General features: G+C 40.8%; 1 protein-coding gene across 1 annotated transcript in view; it reads left to right on the top strand.

Moving 5' to 3' along the window:
* Positions 1-690: 690 nt before the first annotated feature.
* Positions 691-23,358, top strand: part of LOC104624324 (receptor-type tyrosine-protein phosphatase N2-like) — a gene marked incomplete at its 5' end in the record, with an annotated part of 88,247 nt that continues 65,579 nt past the window's right edge. The window contains 1 exon segment of the mRNA XM_010291661.1: positions 691-912. Within this exon segment, the coding sequence (XP_010289963.1) occupies positions 691-912 (222 nt within the window).

Below are 23,358 nucleotides of genomic sequence, written 5' to 3'. Positions count from 1 at the left end.
GTTTTTGCATGAATTCTATGCATAGGAGCAACTGAAAATGTGTATTCCCAGTACGATCTATTTTGGTGTTTTAACATGGCTTGCATTAGCGTGTGTGATAGCTTGAATTTTCTTTCCTCATCAAAGCTGCTTAAACAACACAATGACAGATTTCTGCTTTTATTCTTCGTTAATGTCATCCTTCATCCTCTCTGCCCCACATCAGGGAGGAAGTGTTGTGAGTTTGCTATTTTAATGAAGAGAAATGAGGCATCTATCAACTAGGATTTATACTGGAGAGCACATCAATTCCGTTGCCTTGAGCTTGCTGAGTTTGCATATCCAGGGCCAAGCAGCGCTCTCAATTACTCCCGTGCAACCCCATTAACTTCAGGAGGTTGCGCAGTTCAAAAGTGGCTTTGCAGAATGCGGGGAAAAAAAGGATATCTTTTTCTGAGAAGTCGAGCTCCAAAATATCATTTTTGGTTACCGAAAAGGGGATGTGCTTGCAGTCATAATTACACTTTTGAAAGGTTAGGGTAAGTCATCGTATAGTAATTTCATTGAGTATTTTTCTGTAGATGCGCCTAGCAGAACAGCCAGCCTCCCAAAAATCACTGCAGTGAGGGGGAAAACGCTTCCAGCCCCGGAAACATATTGTAAATCATATGTCTTTAGTAGACTGTATCCTGTGATTACTCTTAACCGTAGACTGTTTCTTCCTCTTTCTCTCTCTAGGAGCTATGCCGCCAGCGCATGGCAGTGAAAACGTCTGATCGCCCAGAGCCCCTGCGTGCTTCTCGAATAAACAGCGTTTCTTCACAATTCAGCGATGGGCCCATTCCCAGCCCCTCTGCCCGGAGCAGCACATCGTCCTGGTGTGAGGAGCCAGTCCAGTCCAACATGGACATCTCCACCGGCCACATGATCTTGGTAAGGCCTTTTTGTCTTCACGGCACTAGAAATGTCATCAGAATTTAACCTGCTCGACTTTTGAAAAGGGTTAGCTTTCAAAGAAAGAGAAGCTGTCTTTTCACAGGTAAAAAATATTCCTGAACTTTGTTGGTAGTCTTAGCCTTGTATAATTAAAACTAAAGGGATTTTTATTTCCATTTCTTTTTCGTTACATTGGTTTTTTCATCTATGGGGAGCATTGTTTCATCTCGGACATACGAACTGTTTGCGTGCTGGCTTTAGAAAAGATAAGCCCCGTGTTGTCCTTTTGTCCTATTAATTTATGTTTACCTCAGCTTGGACAACTCAAGAAAACTGCTACATTTATGATCAGCTTGCTGCTTTTTCTCATACATCTTTAGTTTGCGGAGGTATCTGAGCTGAGAAGGCAACAGAATATTAGTGATACAGAGCAATTTATTTTCCATTACCCTTAGAAGAGAAAAGGGATATGAATTTTGAGCCTTGCCTGAACTTTCTTGTCCTTGGCTGGATTTCTTCCAAGCTGGATCTCTTCTGTGTTTGAAATGATCCAAATACGTTATATTAATGGAGTCTGCATTGAAAAACTTGGGTTACTTCCAAACATGGCTTGTGACCACTACCAGCACAGAAGACGGACACATGGAGATCTGTGTAAGAAATGGCTTTAGCAGCCCAAGGCAGACGGAGTCGAGTGATTCGGAGTGGCTGCAGGTTGTTCCTGTCTCTCTGGTAGTGTCCTGCTGGGAGAGCTGTAAAGTAATCCCCCAGTTTTTGTGCCTTATTTTCCTCCTTTGTAGAGTGCATTGAAATTAGCTGAGTAGTAGTATGGTGATGGTGAAGATGATGTCAGGTGTTATTTTGCTTTCTGTATTTGATTTCTGCTGTTTATTAGTATGGTTGATCTGAAGTAAAAACCTTTCCAGTTGGTAGTGCTGCCGTGCTTTTGGGAACTTCCCTGTCGATTTACATATGCGCCGCTGATAAAACTCAGAAGAAAACGTCTCTCCACCATGCCATACTTTTGGGTTGTAATTTTTCAACTTTGTTCTCTCCTTTTCTGCACTTACATTTGAATGTACCGTCTTCTCAGATATTTTTCAAGTTTTTATAAGCCACCTCACCTAATGGACAAAGGAATGAAGGCAGGCAAAACCCAGAGAGCTAATTTGATCTCAGCCAAGTTACTGACCTCCTTCAGCCTTGATCAGGTCAGCTATAAAACTGAGCAAAAGCAGGACAGGTTTGTAAACCAGACGCTTCATCGGAGTATGTCATCCTGAGTAAATATTTCTTCCTCTGCCTATTACCCCAAAGAAAGGAATTACGTTAAAAAAGTATTATGTTAAAATCTGGTGTACAAGTGCAGTTGGGAAGGGTTGCTCCCATGACAGAAAAACATTTGTTACAGTTTTTACTGTTCTACTTTTGCCTAACAAGAATTAAAATTCTCTTGGTTTCCTTTCATAGTTAACTGAAATGCTGGGGCGGGGGAAGAACGACCTCAATTGCCCAACCTCAAAATAAGTACAAATTCCTGTCGTAACGTTCTAAGGCAATATATTTGTATGGAAATAAGAGCGAAATTTCCTATGTAGTTGGAAATATGTGTTTAATATTTGCTAACAGCTTCAACTACTTTAAACTGAGCAAATTTGTTTTCAATTATGTTATTGGGAAAAATTAAAAATCAGAAAATTGAGATTAAAAGAGAGAAAGTTGCATATGGGAACCACTTCTTCTGGCTCTGGGAATTTCTGCAGAATTGCAAGAAAGAATTGTCTTCATATGGCGATAAATAAACTTTAAAAAATGGTCAGATTGGTCAACATCGCTGTTACGGTGTTCAGTGTCCATAATTCAGTCAATCCTCTTTAACCCCAAATGAACTCATACATATGTTAGCTATCTAACAGCATGTGTTATATCTTAGATGGTGAGGGTTCAAAGAAGGGTAAAAGAACTGCTATAGTGTCTTGAGAGTACAAACCACACAGAGAGAGTAAAAATAGTTAATTTGTTTAGTCTAAACTGAACAAACAAAAATCAGTGATTCAGGGGAGTCTGTGTAGCCGCTTTGAAATACAGGATGGGGAAAAATTGTTCTTCATGGATGCAGATGATATGATTACGAAGAAACTGTGGTTTAGAATCGAAAGGATGCATTTAGCTTGGGTATCAGGGCAAGCCTAATAGGAGGGTCAGGCAGGCAGCGAGAATATTTACTTAAGGGAAGTAGTTAAACCATAAATTCAAGATTTGCGGAGGCGAAGCTAGGTTGGGTTTACATGAGAAGATCAGCATCGCTCAGCTACAGCACTGAGGCAGATGATTGGACTTGGTCAGAAGTGCTTGTGTCTTGTGGGTCACACTGAAACCAGAGAGCTCGCCCAGTTTATGTTTTGCTCAAAAATAAATGCACGTATCTGTAATACCTTATTTGCCTGAACTTCTCTCCCTCTGGAGATGCAGCGGCTCATTGGACCTCAGCAACAGGAAAGGCTTGCAGAGGTGAGCTGTTCCTCCCCTTGCCCTGCAGCTGCAACTGGAGGAGAGCGAGGGGCCACTTCGCAGCTCTTACAGCATTCGATTCAAGTTTTCCAGTTCTTCCTATTTCCTGCTGCCACAATCCCCTTATCTTTTACATTTTGTAAATATTTTCGGTGAAAAATATCTTGGTGCCTAAAAAAAGCAACAAGAAATATTAGCAAGGGGCCTAGCAGGACTGGCAAATACCATCTGCTTTGCAGGGTAAATGCACTTACAGCTCTGTAAATGTGTTTTTCGGCTCCACCGTGCACGGTGAAGTAGCAGTTAGCTGAGCTAGGGCTCCTCTTTATTGTTCATAGGTGCCAGGACCTGCCCAGAGAAAACAAAACAATGGATTACTGTATAAAGTGGCAGCAGGAAATACTTTATTTTGATTTATAAACAGAATAAGTCTTTAATGAAAGTAGCTTAGAAGAAATGTGTCTGCGACTGCTGAATGACTCCATATAATCTTGTTCAGAGGTAGCGTTGGTCAGAAACATTTCTGTAAAGCTGTTTAATCTGCTGGAAAATGCTAGCAGGTCACACCTGAAGTGATGTCCAAGCCACCTCAGCTTTGGTTTTGCTGGAGTTTGTGGTTGGCCGCAGGGAGTGTTTTCTTGGAGGACTTGCTGCTTGTGGTTAGCCCATCATTTATAGTACTCGAGGTCTGGAGAAACCAGGAATCTTCCAGATCCATGTGGCCGTGGGGCAGTCTCCTCACATAGACTAAAACCAGTCTTTCAAAGAGAAAAATCTTGCATTTCTGCCACTTCCCAGCAAAGGCAACGTCTCTGCAGTGCTGACAGTAGCATGAGGTAGTTTGTACTGTTGGCAGGAGGAAGCAGTGGGGACTCAGGAGGCCCAGAAGGACAGTGATAACAACATTCAGAGCTTTTTTTTTTTTACTTTTTCACATTCTTTTTCATCACATTTATAGCAGGAGGATGGCCCATATGGCACTTTTTGATTCTGTCTTTCTAAAAGATCCAAGCACTTTGGAAAGTGTAATTAGAGGAGCATGTTTTATGCAGTCGTGTTTGTGGCGCTTACTGTCTGCTTTCAGCATGAGCAACAACAAAGAAGTGTCCTCATTTCAGTCACCGTTGGTTTTGCAAGAAAACAATGTTTTTTTGGAAGGTCATAGCAAGGGAAAAAGTAGGAACTTGGAAGCAGATTTCCATCCACTTTATTCACATGTGTACCTCTATATTTCAAGGGCCAAGAGAAGTCCTAATAAAGTGCAACATATCCCTTTGCAGTCCAGCAAGAGAACCGGGGAGGTTTGAAGGCATCTAGGAGAGATTTAGTCTCCCTGACTTGGGCTTCTAACTGGCACATACTTTTTAGGCACTTAATGAAGTGGTGGTGTTGACTCGAGTCCATAAACTTCAGTCGAGTTGGTGAAGTGAGTGGGTGGCTATGAAGGTCTCCAGACGAGTAGGCAGAGGGAGGATTTCTCCTGGGAGGCCTCCTGTTGTGCCTGCACCGTCCCATTGACAGCTGCAGCATAGATGAAGGAGTCTCTTCTGCTCATGCTGAAGCACAAGTTTAGCACTAAGTTGGGTAGGTTGGATCCCACATCTGCTTCGTGTTGTTGCCATGCTTGTTTGGTTAAAATAATTGCAATCTTTTATGGATGTTTAAATGAAGAACAGTGCTGCAAGAAGGAAGCGTATGCTTTTGCTGATAGCATTTTGAGGTCCTTACCCGAATACCATAAATGAGAGGGAATTTGCAGAAGCGGAAGTGATTTTTTGTGTTTGTTTTTTTTTTCCTTGTAAAAACAGATGTGCAAAATTTGGAGCATTATACATAAATTAGAATTTCAGAAAGTGTGAATTTCCAAAAGATCCTCTTTGGTACTTCTTTAAGCTGGAAGTCTGAGGAGTCTTCTTCCTGAGGGTATGAAACTGCTGCATGTATTGGAAATAATAGTAGTCTGTGATAGTTTGTGCATACTGTACTTTTCAGAAGGTGAAGAGAGTTTCATAATTGGTCTGAACGAGGCAGTGGGAGCAAATGAACTACAGACTGAAACCTAGGGCCTCACGTGTGGGAGGTGTAAGCCCACATGTTCCCCTTGTCTTTGGCAATTCGCCTGTAAAATCAAAAGGACTTTCCCCATAGAGAAGTGCAGGATGGCCTCATATGAGAACATTTTTTCAAAAGAAAGTTCTGGGACAGGTTGTGTCCCAGAGGTGAGCACCTCTGAGCACCTCCTGGGAACCCAGCCTGAACTAGGGGCACATGGGATGGAGACCTGCTGCTGGGAAATCAGTCAAACCAAGATGTTGAACTTTGCATCCGATTTAGTTTTGGTGATGAATGAGTAGCAGGATTGCTGTGGAACCAAGAATGGTAACAAGGAAGGCACAGTTTCCATGGTTAAACCTGGGTTTTTTGGATAACATTGGTATCCTGTAGTCACTGCATAGTAACTTTTTGATGGTTTGTAAGCAATTCTCCTCACTCTCATTTTTTAAAATAAACTGTTTGAAATGGACTCTGTGGGGTATCTGTGATAGTTTTTTTTTTAATTGAATGTGGGAGAGGGTAGAATTGAGTGATAGAAGACACATTCCAACAAGAAAAAAATCTTTAAGTCCTCCACCACATTTTGCTGAAATTTGTTGATTTTATTCTCCAAGCTGCAATAAAAGCATAAGCAAAAGGCATCTAAACACACTTTTCTGTATAAATAGAGCAGCTCCAGCATGTGAAGACCAATAGCACTGTGCTAGGTGCAGATGTACTTTCTACCTTGACCTTAATCCATATACGCACAAAACATTTCCTGAGTGGAGAAGCGTGATGCATGGTACGAGTGCAGTGCGCTGCCCAGGAACACATGCCGCAGAAGTGATTAATGTTGGCAGGGACAAAGGTGAGGACTGCAGGTACGGAAAACAAGGTCTTTGTCACAATTATAGGATGTTTGAGTATTTAGTGGGTTTTACATTTTTTTCTTTTTCCACCATTTCCTTCTACCACTATTAATTTCTCTTTAGTTCTTCATGAATTTCGAGAATATACATACTCTATTTTAAAAAAATCTTACAGCTGAGAAAACGAAGAAAAAATCCTCCCTCACATGGGAAGGGAAACAAGTCAGTGGCAAAGTCTAGCTAAAAGCAAAAACTCCTTACACATGTGCTACGTGGATCTTAATCCCGATTTATCTTTCACTTGTGCCAGTATAAATAGTTGTAGAAGTCTCACAAAATAGAAGTCCCAAGAAGACTTTGGCCCTAAAGGCCATTTCATCACAAACAGTCAGACGAGAGGAGTCACAAGGGAAAAGGCTGTTGTGTGTATTGCATTACTCAGTGACAAGATAGCCAATATCCCAAAAAGACATAAACACTGTGGATGGGAAAATCTTTACCCCTCTTTCTCTGAGCTGTCATGCGTTTAGGGACAAGTGGAGCTGGTTGCCTCCTGAAAGACCTTTTGCTGATGAAATGGTGTTTATCTCTTCATTTTAGGGGTGTTTTTTCCTCCATAAATGTTTAAGTTATTTTGAAACATTTGCCTCTGTTTGTTTAAAGCCAAGGCTTGAGATATAGGAACAAAGAAAAGCTGCAAAAAATGTACAAAAAATCTTGTTGCATACAAAACCAGCTCTCCTAATAGAGCCATAAATCTAATAAATGGATGTATGTACTACATAGATTTCATCAATAAAACTCAGAAAAAATATGCATGAACAGGTTACCCTTTGATTCTTGCACTTTTATTTGTTTCATGTTCAGTTGCCTCCCTTTTTTCTGTATTAATCTTGTTGAATGGGCCTTAGGAAATAACAACAATTACAGAGTCAGTATTAAATCAAGAGAAACATTCCTCTTGAATATGGTATGAAATTATTTTCAAAATCTTTTTTTTTTCATAAATTCTTCCCTGTCGGTTGTTTTCCCCAAATGTATTCATGATTAGAAATAACTTGCCAAATTTCTGTGACTACATCTTGGTCTGTTGCTTGACTGTGAGGTGTTTATTCCAGCTGCTTTGGTTGAACACTTTTAGCCACCTTATATCATTCTCTACAGCTTTTAGTAGAAAGATGAAGAAAACATTTCTATTAATAATCTAGAGTGCTAATTTTAAAAGCGTTACATTGGGAGAAATATTGGATACAAACTAACTTATGCAACTATATGCACAAAGTAAAAAGAAAGTATCATTGCCATGGCTGAAACAAAAGGTGGTGGCAACCTGAAATTTTTTCTGTTTCTTCCAGCTTTTTTTCCCATTTCTTGAGAACATCCAGGTAATGTCAAGGCAAGATCAGTACCAGTTGTAGCAAGTAGCACGAGGTGATAGGAGGTCATTTAATGAAAAAGATCTGGGTTTTGATACTTCAGACTGAAGACAAGGGATGTCTGGAGCACAAGTCTTATGAGGTGCGGCTGAGGGAAATGGGATTGTTTAGCCTGGAGAAATGGAGCCTCAGGGGAGACCTTCCTGCTCTCTACAACTACCTGAAAGGAGGTTGTAGCAAAGTGGGTGTCAGTCTCTTCTCCCAGGTAACAAGTGATAGGACGAGGAGATGGCCTTAAGTTGCGCCAGGGCGGGTTTAGACTGGTTGTTAGGAAAAATGTCTTCGCCAGAAGGGTTGTCAAGCATTGGAACAGGCTGCCCAGGGAAGTGGTAGAGTCACCATCCCTGGAGGTAGTTAAAAGACATGATACTTAGGGACACGGTTTAGTGGTGAACTTGGCAGTGTTAGGTTAATGGTTGGACTTGATGGTCTTAAAGGTCCTTTCCAACCTAAATGATCTATGATTCTGTGATGTTGCTGGGTACTCAGCTGCTTCTGAGAGTCTCATTAGTGGCAGAAACCAGAGAGAGCACTCATCCAGGAGACTACTGGTCTTGTCTTTTGGTTCCAAATGCATCCTAAGTAAGGAAGTGCTCTTCTCTGTATTTGTCCTATTGTGCATGCTCACATCATGCAGTAAGTCGTTGATAACTCATTGTAGCAGATGTAGCAGTTAACCATGTTTTGGATCTCACAGGTGGAAATGCCTATTTAGAAGAAGGGTACTAAAAAGAGGTTGGTTCAGGAAGACTTCTCGGGCAGGAGGTCCAAGATGATAACACACGTTATAGAGTATTTCTGAGCTGGTGGCAGAGTTCAGATGTGAGAAGAGGGTGAGTTTTGACTCACTGTGAGTCACTCACAATCACTGTGATAAAGAAATGGCTCATGCAGGTTGCAAGATACGGTACGCCGCTAAGATCAAATGACGTGGTAAATGGGACTACAACTTCAGAGCTTCTGAAAATACGTAACAGTTCAAGGTGAAACTGCGACTTGCTTCATGGTACTTACAAAGAGGAGACATCATACTGGCACTGTGTTTTTACACTGTTGTACCAGTTGCAGTTTAAGACACCCAGGAGAACTCCAGCGGTATTTTGCAGATCTCCTTCTCTTCAAGTGGACTATGCCAGCAGAAGTTATTGGAAGTGCTCTGTGGTTAAGTTGCTATTGGCAATGAAGACAACTTAATCCCTCATCGTAATTCAGCAAAGTCTGTTTATGCTCATCTTCAGAGCAAGATTAAAAAAAACCCTACTTTGCTTTCTGAAACTCTGGCTGGGATTAGGCCTTAACTTGGCAGTGTTTTGTGAGTAAGGTATTAGAATTTGGGTGGTATTTGGAATGTGTAATGTGTAGGACACAGATGAAATGCTCTTGTGATCAAATATGATCCTGTGATCAAAATCCTGTGAAATGCTCCTGTGATCAAAAATGATCAAATTTTGCATATGCACCCACGACGCAGCTGTGGAAGCATTTTTAAATAAGGAGATAAACATTCAAATGATCTGTGAAGTTCACTTGTGGATTACGTAGTATTTGTTGTTCCATAAAGGAGGACTATGTTACTTTTTGGTCAAAACCAGATAAAGTGAAAGTCTACTACCCTCAGATATTCCATCGTCTCCCAGCATGTCTTTATAAAAATACACACTTTTGCTATCAATTTCTGTCTTTTATATAACTCTTCCTTTGTTTCAGGCTAGAGTAATACCTTTGCATTTTTTCTAGCTGGTAGCTCTCCCTCAGTGCTGTCGTGTGTCCCCCATCCTCGTGTGCCAGTGCTGCTTTAGGTTGCCCAGCTGGCTGGGAAAACCCTGTTCACCGCTGGGGAGAATTCCGAGTTGCCTCTTGATTCGTGCTGCTTGCTGTACCATTGCGTTGCACTAAGAATAGAAGGGAGGGTGACAAACTGCTCACAAGCATCACCTCCTTCAAGCATGACCTGTTACTGCTCTGGGGATTATTCTCTGCCCTTTTCTTTTTGGAAGGGCTATGAGGGCTGGCATCCAGGTCCTAAAAGGTTTCTGTCCTCAGGCTGGCTAGCAGTAAATCCATTAATGTCTGTTGAAGATGGTTGGTTTCTGGGTTTGATGTGTCTTTAAAAAAACATTTCTCTGACTGCGTATCACAGCTGCGTTATTTTTAAGATGAATTATGTGAAGGTTTGCCTCCTTCTGACCAGGCTGTTTGTACTATCTAAAGTATTCCCATGAACGTCCAGTAACCCTGCTGCACGTAGCAACTACATTCTACTGGCTGTTAGAGTGTAGTGAATTGAAACATCTTTCTGTACCTACTTCATTAAATAAGTGCTGCGTGACACACTCCTTTAAAGAAAATCGATGAAAAATGACGATGTCTCCGTATTGGATACATTATATTTATAATCTGAGCATTGAAGAGAGTCTGGGAATTATAAAGTTGTTTAAGCATTTTTGTTTTAAAATTAAAAAACTTGAGAAAACAAATACAGTCAGTTATTTAGTACTGACTACTTCTTACATTTTTTTCGTATTTAATTTAAGTGGACTTTAGCTTGGTTGCAAATAAAAATACTAAAGGACTAGCAAAGCATGCCATGATTTGTGTTCTTGCTGTCATCCAAATTCACAGAAAGAAAGAAACATATTAAAGAAATTTGATAAGACCAGGTGGTCCGAGTGAATAATTTCCCTTTCATTAACATATTCACCTTACTAACTCTGTAATTAATTGTACATAGCTAAGGAAAGCTATGGAAATTGCATTTTGAGATGTATCAAAGCTGACTTTATGCTTCAGACTTCCATGCAATTTACTATTAATGAAGCAAGAGATGGAGGCCCCAAATCTATAATTATTACTTACTATTTGAATGACAAGTAAAGAATTTTATCAGCACAGTTTCAAATGAAAGGGGATTAGCAGCTAATGTTGAAATTGTTAATCTTTCTTATTAAAATTAAAATTAAAATAATTTTTGACGAGAGTGTTTAGCCTGAAAGAGGTTTCTGGAACATCATTTACCATTAAAACAGTTATTTTCTGAAGCTCAGTATGAATTTGTCTACGTTTGACAGCAGGGTGCAAATATTTTTTAAATGAATGAATATTTTATGGGAGCTACGGCTGTTCATGTGTGAGCTGATGCCGAGCTGCTTGCTGTGTGCATATTCCTGCAATATGTAGCAGGATGGTAGTTCAATATCCATCTTACCAGTGAAGATATCTACTGAGATAACAGCGGAAAAAAGCTACAGCAGAAAAATCTGAGACCTGAAACTGCACCCACGGCTGTATCTGCACACGACTGATAGCAGGTGGGAGCCCTGTCAGAATCGGGCCCTAGGTCTTGGTGATAGTCCCATGACACAGGAAAAAATATAATTATGTTTGGAAACAATGCTACAGGCCTTCTTACCCTTTAAATGGTGATATATTGTCAGTTTTCATGTGTATTTATTAGGGTCATGTACCTTAAAGTGAGTATTCAGTGGTGGGTGCTTTATACCCACGTGTGTGCTTGTGTACAAATACCGCGTACAGCAATGGTATTCTCATATAAGTATAGATAAGTATTTGTGAGCAGAGATATAATATACACGTCTTTTAAGTGTTAATGAAAAACTACTTGGCATTTTAAACTTTAAAACTTTTCCTTGCAACATTTTCAATTTTCACCTCTTACAAGAGTGTTCAAATGAAGCTGACAACATTGTTTTCGCTCCTCGGGATGAGGAAATTGTGAATATATAGTGACATAAACGATGAAAAGCAGACCAGTGATAATTTACAAAATTTAATTTGCAGTGGTCTCAGCCACATAAGTACTGGAGGAGATGTATGTTACAGAACGCTATTAATTTGCCTGTGTCCCATTACAGAAAAAAGCTAATGTAAGAGATGTCGTATGTCTTTGCCAGTGACAAATCTTACCAGCGGGATAGATAGAGATAATTTAAATGTTTTGATTAAGACATTATTTGCATGAGTAGATGGACTTTGTATAAAGACACCATCAACACAGCAGACCCCCAAGTTCCCGCTCCCCCGTGAGATTACTGTAAGCTTTCCCTCTGTGTAGGCTTGTGGGCGCTTTGGTGGGTTCACTCGGGAAATTACAGGTTACGGAACTACTCTTGTATCTATAGTCCTGCAAATGTTCCTCCCCAACAGTCTTGCAGCAGAGTGGTGGTGTAGCAGAAAGTGCCATAGACTGTATATTCGCTTCATTCTTTAGGCAAAACCAAAGAGTTCGTAGCTTAAACGTAGCAGTTGTTAAATAGCATACCCTGACAATACCTGAAGAAGCGGTTTAATTATAAAAGCATGTTTTGTACGTTATTATAATTATGTGTTAGGTCAAAGACATCAAGGGTTCTTAATCTGTAAGGATCATAACAGATCCCATCGGTAAGAGACCATGCCAGTGTGGTAGGCTGGTGTAGTGAAAAGGTAGAATTTCTAAGGGTGAAACTAATGCAGAATCCGAAACCAAAGCTTTTCTAAATGCAGAAGTATTTCTGATGCAGGTATTTATCTACTGCTGTAGTAGGAAGGCGCCCAGAAGAGTTGTTTTTTTAGCTACGGCAACCACACAGAAGCAGGAACGTAAAATCCCTAAGGCAGGGCTGGCTCATAGCCGGGGGGATGCCCTGCTACTGCGCGGGGGGCATGTCTGACACCTGCCTGAGAAAAGCGCTTTCTTCTTTCCTCATTGCCTCCTTTTTCCTATTGCTGTCTTTGTTTGCATTAGACCAGTTTGACTGAAAGCATTATAGTAGTGTCTAATTACTATTAACGTAGTGAATATACTAATGGTGCCTAATATATTATTTCTTCTGGGAGTGCAAAAATTAATGTTTGTGTCATTTAAAGTTCTGCTGTAGTCAAGAAAACTCTGCAGTATCTGAGAGTGTGCACCAGCCTTTAACTTACTATACACGTGTCCTCACAACTGAATTTTGAGACACTTTGTCCTTCAGGTAGGATTCTGGGACCTGATATAAGAAATTTTGATTAAAGTCACTGGGAGCCTTTCAACTCACTTCAGTAACCAAAATAATAATAAGCCAACTCTTACATAGCACTTTTGATCAGTAGGTTCAAAGCTCTTTTTAAAGGTCAATATCATTATCCTGTCTTTTTAGTCCAGGAAGCTCAGGCACAGACAAGGAACCGTCTTGACCAAGGCTAACCTTAAGGTCAGAAGCAGAGCCAGGAGTAGACCTCCATTCTCTGGTGTCCCAGTGCTCTGCTCTCACAACTAATCATACTGGCTTTAATAGAAAAAGGATCGTATCGAAGGGTAATATTTTTGCCCGTTTTTGTCCCTCATTAGGCTTTTTTAAGACATGAAAGTATGACATGAAAGTATAAAGGAGTTCTGTACCTGCATTTGTCAGACTTGATTCTGTGAGTTCAGTTTTGGCCTCATTATCTAAGAGCAAACTGTTCCATATTTGGGAAGCTGGCTGGAAGATATTAAATACACATTGGAAAAGCTGGTGAAAACCACACTGAGGATGTGCAGTCTATAGTCAGTTACCTCTGTGATGGAAACGGATGCCATCTACTCATTTTTGAGTCTCTTTGGAATTGATAACAGTTTTCTTCAAGAATATATTCCCAGTCTGCTAGATTCTTAGCCATCGCGCACATACACGTGCACTGAATTGTAGGTTCTTTATTTTGCTTTTTCCTTCTGTTTAGCAGTAAGCTGTACTTGCACTGTCTACTCAAAACTACTACTGTCACTCTTTCAGTGTTTTCTCCTTTGTTCAGCCTGTGAATGGAAGTGTTTCAAGGAAAAGAAACAGTACACGAGGAAATGTTGACAGTTATCAATTATGACCAAAATTCCTTTCTTCCTATAGTATTTTCTTCATTTGCTGTGGTTTTGTTTTTCAGATTTTCTTTCTTTGCAGTACAGTGCCTTCTTTCATCATTTCACTTCTTTGTTGACCTCTACAGTCTGTTTCTGGCTTCTTTTTCTGTCCTCTTTCACATTGTCTTTCCTTTGTTCTTATTTTGCCCTCCTTCACTTGAGATATTCTTGTCTGTGGATTAGACCAGTGTTCCTCAAACTTCTTTAGAGTGTTATCCCTTACTGGCTTCTATGGAAACCCAAGAGTCCCAAGAGTAGATAGGATGTCTTCAGCTTATGCACTTCTAAAGCTTTTCTACCATCACTGCACAATCCCTTTTGAACACTTTCACGTGAAGAATATTTGAGAATTTGAGAATCACTGAGCTAAGGCCAACCTCAGCTGAAAATCCATGGACCATAGATTAAAGTTTACCTAAAAAATGGGACACTTCCTGTAGATTTGGGAGCTGGGTAGATGCCAACTGCATCTTTCTCATGGCCAGCATTGCAGAGTCTCCTGCTGCATGTTGGTTGACGTGGCTGTGAGTGTGACATGGAAGGGGTAGGGCAGAAGTCAGGTATTGTTTTCTCCCACAGTCATCTCCATTAAGCCCTAAAGTACTTCTGTGTTAAAAGAGTTTCTTCACTGCTTACTGTCCTCGCTGACAGTTACTCTAACTGGGTTGCTTCTCTGCAATTTGCAGTGTGAAAACATGGAACTTCCTAGATTGGGTATGTGGTTCCAGAATGGTCTTGAGTGCAAGGATTTGACCGTTGAAGATGGTTTTGGAGTTTGAAGTTTCCTGTGTCTGACTGTTACGGGGATTTACTATGGAAAAGGCTGCTTATTCAGTCTGTTCTTTCCCTGTTTCTTCTCACGGGTGACCGTATGTTCAACTTGTGCTTACGCATATTCTGCCACTAGGCTGTGGGTATAGTGTGGATTGCAAGACTTCCTGTATTTCGTATTGCATATTCTCAATTTTCACACCAACCTGTGTGTGTATTTGTGCACAAACTCTCACTGCTCTCACTAACAATATTTTTGTGCCCTCCTTCCCCACTCCCCCACCTCCTACAAAAGCCACTGAAAAGCGTAGGGGTTTTCTTTTATGAGTCATAATTTGCTCCTGGAGAAGCAGCTTCTCACTTTTATTCACATATTTAAGAAGAGTAGTAAGAGTATCACTGCTTATCCCTTTGCTCTAGCGGCGATGTTATGTCTGTAGAAATATATTTTCCTTTCGACCCTCAAGATGGCCACTGTCTAGCAGAGGCATAATTTGCCAGACTGTCTATAAATCACATCCTGTGCTGTATCACTTTGATGTACTTGGTCATGGTTGCCTGGGTTTTCCTAGTCTCATTATCTCTGAAGAACTTGACCACACTTCAAGAGAAGATTATTTTTAAACGTGATGTTTTCAGAGTTCTTTATTTATCTCTTGGAAATTTTTATATATAGTAAATGAAGATGACTGTACAAGTGCTCTGAAAAGAAACACAGACTTTAATTCATTAAAATCTAAATTTGCAAACACAGTACCCAACCAGGAACCCAAATTTAGATGTTTAATTGAGTTAGTGGGGCTTGGAGAGGAAGAAGGCAGGGAATTTGGTTTTGTGTTTTCAGCTAGGTAATTAGTGTGTAGTAATATATTTTTAAAGTTTTCATTTCAGTCCTACAACATCATTAGCAGGCATACAAATGAATCACAAATACGTCTTGGACTGTGGCATGATTTTCAAACGTTTAGAAAAAAATGAAGTGAGAAGAAGGGATCATCTGAAAAATAGGCTTAATGTGTAAGAAGAAAATAGCAGTTTCCTGTGAGAATGGAATTGGGTGTCAATATTTATCACAAAAAGTCAAAGGACTTGATTTCTTTTTTTTTTTCCAGTTTTCCTGCTACTTTTTATTCAGCTTTGTAGTTTGCACTTTTACTTTTCAGCAAAGCTACCAGAAGCGCTTCCTAAAATGTCCCAGTTGACAAATTCAGCTGACACCATCCTTGGCATCAGTTCCTATACTGCAGAGTTGTCTTTAATGGGGAGGTTTGGGGTTTTTTGTTTTGAATTTATTTTTGTTTTTAAGAAATGTCACAACCCATGCTGTGAAATAGCAGTATTTGGCTAAGAGGTTTATCCCTCCATTTTTTGAAATAACATTCTTCCTTCATTTAAAGGCTATTTATTATTTAGGATTTTTATTGTGAAATCTACCATAAGAGTACAGAAAACCTAGAAACTGATTTTGGCTAATTCATCTTTTAAATCTTTATTATTTAGTCTGGCATGTCTTTGTATAAACTGAATCTAACGTGCATAAATTAAATTACCCATCAACCACTTAAACCCTGTACTTCTAAACAAAGCCCCAAACCCAAAACCTGTTCTATTCCATTAGAGTCAGAACATTCGGTATGCTCTAGTTACAAAAATGTTATCAAGATATGGATTCATGAAGGTTGCACGACATTTAGCCCTGTCTATAGACATCATCATGAGAAAACGAAAAAACAGTGGTCAAGAAGACCGAGTTCTGAATTTCCCTGCAAAATAAGTGTTTTAGGAGCATCTTCTGTGAACACGGGAAATTCACTTCCATGTTTCTGCCCTTTCATTTCCCATCTGTGAAACGGCAGTGATACTTGCCTCCCCGGCAGAAGCAACGTGAGTACTTTCAGACAGTTGGACAGAAGGAGCTATAGAAATAGAGAGACTGTAAGGGAGCAAATTATATTCCTTTTACGGTAATCATCTTCTCCTTTTTGTTGAGGTTTATTTAAAGCAAAGTAATTGCAGGGGTGAAACTTCATAGGCATAATTGAGATTTCAAGAAAGGGGGTAAGGAGGAGGGGATGGGGTGGTTGTATTTTAAGACCTAGAAGACACCATTAAGTAGCTGATAATCCTTGAGAAGGGATTCTTTGTAGAGTGAATTTCTTTATCTTCTGCTATATTTAGAGAGGCAGGTAGAGTAAATATTTCGTAATTAAGCATTCTAATTTTTTTTAATGTTTAATTTCTTAGCTACGTTTTCTTTCAAAAGCATACCTGCCTCCATCATTCCAATTCAAGCAATGTTTAGCATCACATGTATTTTCCAAGATTTCCTCCAGAGCTGAAAACCTGCGTCAGTCCACACCAGGTTGTATCCAGCCATTTCATTGGGATTTCACTGAGCACCTTTGGCAGCTGGGAGCTGTAAGAAAAGGGATTAGCGAGTGTTTGTCTGACACACACTGATCCCAGCACCTGCTGATTGGATTGAAGTAATCCTTTTACAAGTTACAAAACTCTATTATCAGAGCATTAAGAGAGGAGGAGGCAGTGATACACGCCACATCAAGGGTATATTAATTTAGGTAAACAGAACATAGGTTGCCATTTAATGTACTTGGGAATCACAGTCATTCTTGCAAAAGTTGCAGAATAGTCTAGCCTGGTAGATAATGCTGTACGCTGCTCATGCAAAGATGATACTTCTCCAGAAACCCAAGGACAATCATTTAAAATTATTTTAGATGGCATGCGTAAAGCACGACTGCTCTCTGTGTACATGCTTAGTTGTTTACAACAATACTTGCATCTAAAAATGCAAAATTGAAACTATGGAATGCCATGGAAAGCCAGCCAACGATAAAAAATGAAAGTTAATTTATTTGCAAATAATACAACCTATTTGAAACAATCTAGGGATATTCTCAACCAGGCTGAATAGTTGCTTTGTTAGAGAATTGCCTCCCTCTTTTTTTTTTTTTTTTTAATTTTCCTTCATCACCTACCATATTATATGTGATATTAGTAGTGTTTTATGATGATTTACTAGTAAAGCATCTTAGTAGTTTTTTTAACATTTAACTGAAAAGGCTTCAAAACTACTCTTCTCACTGGTGTAATCAGGTACTGAGAAAAACAAGAAAAAATAGATCAAAACACATTATGGTAGTAATACGGCTGCAAACACTGAGGAGGAAAAATAATTTCTCATTGTATTTTATAAGGACAAAATACAAATTCCCAGGATTTTATTTCCTAGTTTTTTTTCACTTGTGGTTACCTTAGACAGTTCTTGGCGGTAAGACCAGGAGATCCAAGGTGGCACAGGACAAGTTAGAAAAGAACCTTCAGCCTGAAACGGCTGACTACTCAGATGATGAAGTCCTGGCTCCAGTAAAGTCAGGAGTGTTGCCATTGACAGTAGTGGATGCACAATACTTCCCAGGATTGAAAGTATGTGAGACTTTATAGCCAGATATTAATTTATTGATATTTCTTCCAGACACAAGTTTTGTGAGGTCCTGGCAATGAGTTGCCACAAGAGAATTTTTATTTTTATATGTATGTATATAAACTCAATGTAACTAGCCCATTAAAGTCACATTTCTCTACAGTTAATATTGAAAACTTGATTTGCCATGTTAGGAGTAAAGTTAGCGCTTGTCACTCCATAACTGTTGTTAAATTTCAGAGATGGAGCTGGTCTTGGTAACAGCTCTAGGCTCTGCTTTATTGGCGGTTGCCTGGATCAGAGCATCAGAAACATCTATGGTGCTTCAATAGAACTACAACTATTGGAGAAAACTGATTTTCTTAACATGTTAGTTGATTGAAAGACTTGGTGGGGATAGTGCATCCTCTCTTTATTTAAGGTCTGCTTTGTTAAGGCAGAAAGCTAGGAAAGATATGGGCATAGTTTGGCTTTGCTCCTGTGTTTTCTTCCACGTGGGGCACCACTAAGAGCATTCTTCATGGAAACACGTGTGATGAGCTCCCAGCCTTTGGTCTCTGCAAGAACACCACAGCAGCTCAGAGAGAAAGACCAACCTTCTGTAAACAAGGAGGAGCCCGAAGTAACTTCTCTTTCATCGTATTACTATGAAACTATGTCAGGAGATGTGAGAAATGCTTAGAAAATGTGAAGAAACATTGTGGTGCTCTGCGTGATCCGAGTACGGCTCAGGATTCTAATAGTGACGCTTATCTCTGGGAGCTTTATTTGAGCAGATCTGGACGAGTGTGCGTGAACCAATACAGAAGAATAAAGTAATCATAATTTTATAAGAGGAGTGGGGAGAAGGAAAGAGGAGAACTGAAATGAACCTTTCTATTGCTACTCCCTGAGTCCAGACTCCAGCCCTAGAAAAATATTGGAGCACTTATTAAAAAATAAATTGCTGATTATCTAGCGAGAGATTTTTTCAAGGACATAAAAGGGAGATAAGTGTGAGGGTCTTATTTAAGAGGATGGGGAAGGTTGGAGTCTTCCCTTTGTGCATTTGCTAATCTCCTCCATCCTTTCCATTGGATACCAGCACAATGAGTAAGAATGTGCATAATTTTATAAACAAATCTTGCCTGGACAAACTTGATTGCTTTTTATTTAACTAAAACTACAAAATCAGTAGACGAAGTAAAAACAACAGATGTAATATATCCAGATTTTAATAAAGCCTTGAAACTGTCTCATGAACAGTTAATTGAAAAATTAATGTCAATTTTTTAAAGACAATTATGTGGATTGAAGTGTGGCTAAAGGGTGATATACAAAAAGTAATGATCAGAAGCTGTGTATGGGAATGTCTGGCAGAGTACAGGAATTGTTGTTAGATGTAGTTATATTTAATTCTTTAAATAATGATTTGGAAGTGGTATCACAGTGTGAAATTCTGCACAGAAGTGATGACAGAGGAATAATTCAAAAGTTTAAAACCTTAGACCTGAAAACACATACAACAAGTAACAGTTAAATTGCCTTTGAAGAAAAGAGTCACAAGAAGAGATGTCTGTAGTTTGTATAGATCCATTAATTCATGATCTGTGAAGACACTGAAATACATACAAGTAGAAATTATGCAGAACAGCAATATTCTGTATATGCAGACTAGGGTTGAAATAAATCACAGAATCACTAGGTTGGAAAGGACCTTCAAGATCATCAAGTCCAACCATTAGTCCAGCGCCACCATGTCCCCTAAACCATGTCCTGAAGTGCCACATCCACACGTTTTTTGAACACTTCCAGAGATGGCGACTCCACCACCTCCCTGGGCAGCCTGTTCCAATGCCTGACCACTCTCTGAGTGGTGACAATTGGTAGCAAATTGTTTGCAATAGAAAAGCAATATTAAGAAGCCATCTCAAATGAGGACTACTATTCCTTATTGAAAATATTTGAGTATTTCCAGGAATACAATGTGTAGTTCAGAACAGTTTCTGTCCCAAAAAGCAGTCACGAGCTGTGTTTTAAGCTTCTACTTTAGATACAGGGCACTTAAACGTTAGCAAAGTTTCTTAATGAAGTACAAGACACAAGGCATTGTATGCAGGCCTGGAAATGCGTAATCAGGTAAGCGTCGTCTTTCTCTTAACTTCTGTAGCACTTTGAGTACCATGAGTGGTAACAGAGAAGTTTCTTGTGACGCCACTAACGATACGGTATTAAGCCAGAAAAAGGATGGAGACAATCTTGTGCTGTGTTGAAGGTAAATTGCATTTATGCAGAAAGGTTTTCCTCTTACATGTGGTCAATGCAAGGTATATTGAAGAAAACAAAGAAGTTTAAGCAGAATAGCAAAAATGCTGGAATGTCCTGTGCCACAACAATGTAGCCTACAAGTCAGCAAGGACCAAAGGCAAAAAAAGCCTTTACTTAAGTCAGTTGGAGGGAATAACAAAACAAATTGTTTCAAGTATGGTAGTTTAGCGCACAATTTGCTGTGGCGTAGCTAAGGCCAATTGTCTTCTCTCCACATTCCTTCTGAGGAGCCCAGTGAAGCACCAGAGCCCTGCCTGGCCCTCCGCACCGCTGGAGAAAGGGGCAGCAGGTTGAAAGCCGTGGCTCTCGCGCTGTTAGGTGAAAGGCCTGGATTTGCGCGGTCACCGTTCGCAAGGATTAAGATAATGTCCCATCCGCTTCTTCAGCTGACATTTGAGAATCGATTAGACCTGTCGAGGTCTGTCAATTTAACAGTTGCCCATCTTTTCATTAAAAGAGACATCCTCAGTCGTGAAAAGAGTGTCTAATCAAGTACCGTATTGGAAGTATGTTGTCAAAAATAACTGCTTTTTGTAATAGCTGAACATCAGCTAATAAAATAAGTGTTTTTGAAACAAGTATCTTGAGAGATGCAAACCATACTATCTCTAAAGAAGGTATTCAGAGATTGACCAGACAATTAGGATTTAATTGTTATATTTGTTAAATGAATTTAGTCACAGAGCACACGCTGGATGCCATTCCTCAAGTAAAGAAAAAAGTAAAGAAAAACAAAGTGGTTTGACACCGTATCACAACACCAACCGAGCGCTCAGGAAGTTTTACCAAAGCCAAGCCAAGCTGCTGTGTCTTTGTGCCTGTGTTCAAGCACACTGACTCTGTCTTAATATTTGCCACTGGCACTGGTTCTCTTGGCCAGAGATTCATTGTCCCTGGGACGGTTTTTCATCCTCTGGCTGAAAGCTCATCTTTTGCCATGTGACTGTCATGTCTCACACAGTAATAATAGATTTTACAACACAACCCCCTCTCTACATAACATTGATCCTTATCCTCCTTATCCCCATAACGTGTTTGGTGGCTAGAGTATCTCATCTGGCATACAAGAGAAAATATGAACTGGGCTACCAGTTGTCCTTGCAGGTGAGACCATGTGGAAATTAAGACTTAATGAAATTTAAGGTACATCGGAGATCTGGCCAAGCAGACAGCGTTTGTTTAAATAATAGCGTATAGGTGGGATTACAGGACTTGTCTTGATGTGGACATAGTGGTGAGACCAGACCTTTTTCAGCAGGCTTTGACAAGCATTACAATAACAGTGGTGACAACCTCTATTTATTTTTCCTGCTGTTCTGGGACAAGGAAAATCATGTGCATGTTTGACATGTTGATCAGCTGGAGTTCAACTAGGCAAGGGATGCAAAGAATAATAAGAAGGGCTTCTACAGGTATGTCAGACAGAAAAGGAAGGTCGAAGAAAGCGATACCCCCCTTGATGAGCAAGACTAGCAAACAGGCAACAAAGGACTAGGAGAAAGCTGGGGTACTCTACGACTTCTTTGCCTCAGTCTTCACTGGCAGCCTTTCCTCCCACACTTCTCGAGTGCATGGACTGCAAGATGGGGACTGGAGAGGCAAAGTCTCTCCCACTGTAAGAGAAGATTAAGTTCGTGACCACCTGAGGAACCTGACCATACACGAGTCTATGGGACCTGACAAGGTGCATCCCAGAGTCCTGAGGGAATTGGCTGATGTAGTGGCCAAGGCACTCTCCATGATATTTGAAAAGTCATGAGAGTCCAGGTGAAGTCCCTGGAGACTGGAAAAAGGGAAACATTGCACCCATTTTTAAAAATGGTAGCAAGGAGGACCCTGGGAACTATAGACCTGTCAGCCTCACCTTTGTGCCTGGGAAGATCATGGAGCAGATACTCCTAGAAGCTATGCTAAGGCACATGGAGGACAGGGAGGTGATTCAAAACAGCCAGCATGGCTTCACCAAGGACAAGTTCTGCCTGATCCGACCTAGCGGCCTTCTATGATGGAGTGACCACATCAGTGGACAAGGGAAGAGATACCGATGTCACCTATCTGGACTTCTGTCAGGCCTTTGACAGAGTCCCCTCTCTAAATTGGAGAGATACAGATTTGATGGGTGGACTATGGGGTGGATGAGGAATTGGTTGGATGGTGGCATCCAGAGAGTAGTGGTCAACAGCTCAATGTCCAGATAGAGATTGGTGATGAACGGTGTCCCTCAGGGGACCATGCTGGGACAAGTACTTTTTAATAACTTCATCAATGACAGACAAGGGGATTGAGTGCACCCTCAGCAAGTTTGCAGGCAACACCAAGCTGAGTGGTGCTGTTGGCACGCCTGAGGGACTGGGTGCCATCCAGAGGGACATGGACAAGCTCGAGAAGTGGGTCTGTGTGAAAGGAGGTTCACCAAGGCCAAGTGCAGGGTCCTGCCACCTGGGTCGGGGCAAGCCCCAGTATCAGCACAGGCTGGGGGATGCAGGGATGGAGAGCAGCCCTGCCGAGAAGGACTTGGGGGTACTGGGGGATGAAAAACTGGACATGAGCCGGCAATGTGCGCTCACAGCCCAGAAGGCCAACTGTATCCTGGGCTGCATCCAAAGCAGCGAGGCCAGCAGGTCAAGGGAGGGGATTCTGCCCCTCTGCTGTGCTCTGGTGAGACCCCACCTGGAGTCCTGCATCCAGCTCTGGAGCCCTCAGCACAGGAAAGACATGGACCTGTTGGAGCGGGTCCAGAGGAGGCCACAGAAATGATCAGAGTACTGGATCACCTCTCCTGTGAGGACAGTCTGAGAGAGTTGGGGTTATTCAGCCTGGAGAAGAGAAGGCTCCAGGGACACCTTATTGCAGCCTTCCAGTACTTAAGGGGGCTTATAAGAAAGATGGGGACAAACTTTTTAGTGTCGCCTATTGCAACAGGACAAGGGGCAATGGCTTTAAACTAAAAGAGGGTAGGTTTAGACTACGTATAAGGAAGACATTTTTCACAATGAGGGTGGTGAAACCCTGGCCCAGGTTGCCCAGAGAGGTGGTAGATGCCCCATCCCTGGAGACATTCCAGGTCAGGTTGGATGGGGCTCTGAGCAACCTGATCTAGTTGAAGATGTCCCTGCTCATTGCAGGGGGATTGGACCGGCTGACCTTTAAAGGTCCCTTCCAACCCCAACTATTCTATGATTCTATGTTTCT

Source organism: Phaethon lepturus, unplaced genomic scaffold, assembly GCF_000687285.1.
Source record: "Phaethon lepturus isolate BGI_N335 unplaced genomic scaffold, ASM68728v1 scaffold517, whole genome shotgun sequence".
In the NCBI taxonomy this organism is placed as follows: Eukaryota; Metazoa; Chordata; class Aves; order Phaethontiformes; family Phaethontidae; genus Phaethon; species Phaethon lepturus.
The sequence above is the reverse complement of the archived record's forward strand: the minus strand, read 5'-3'. Positions and strand labels throughout refer to the sequence as shown.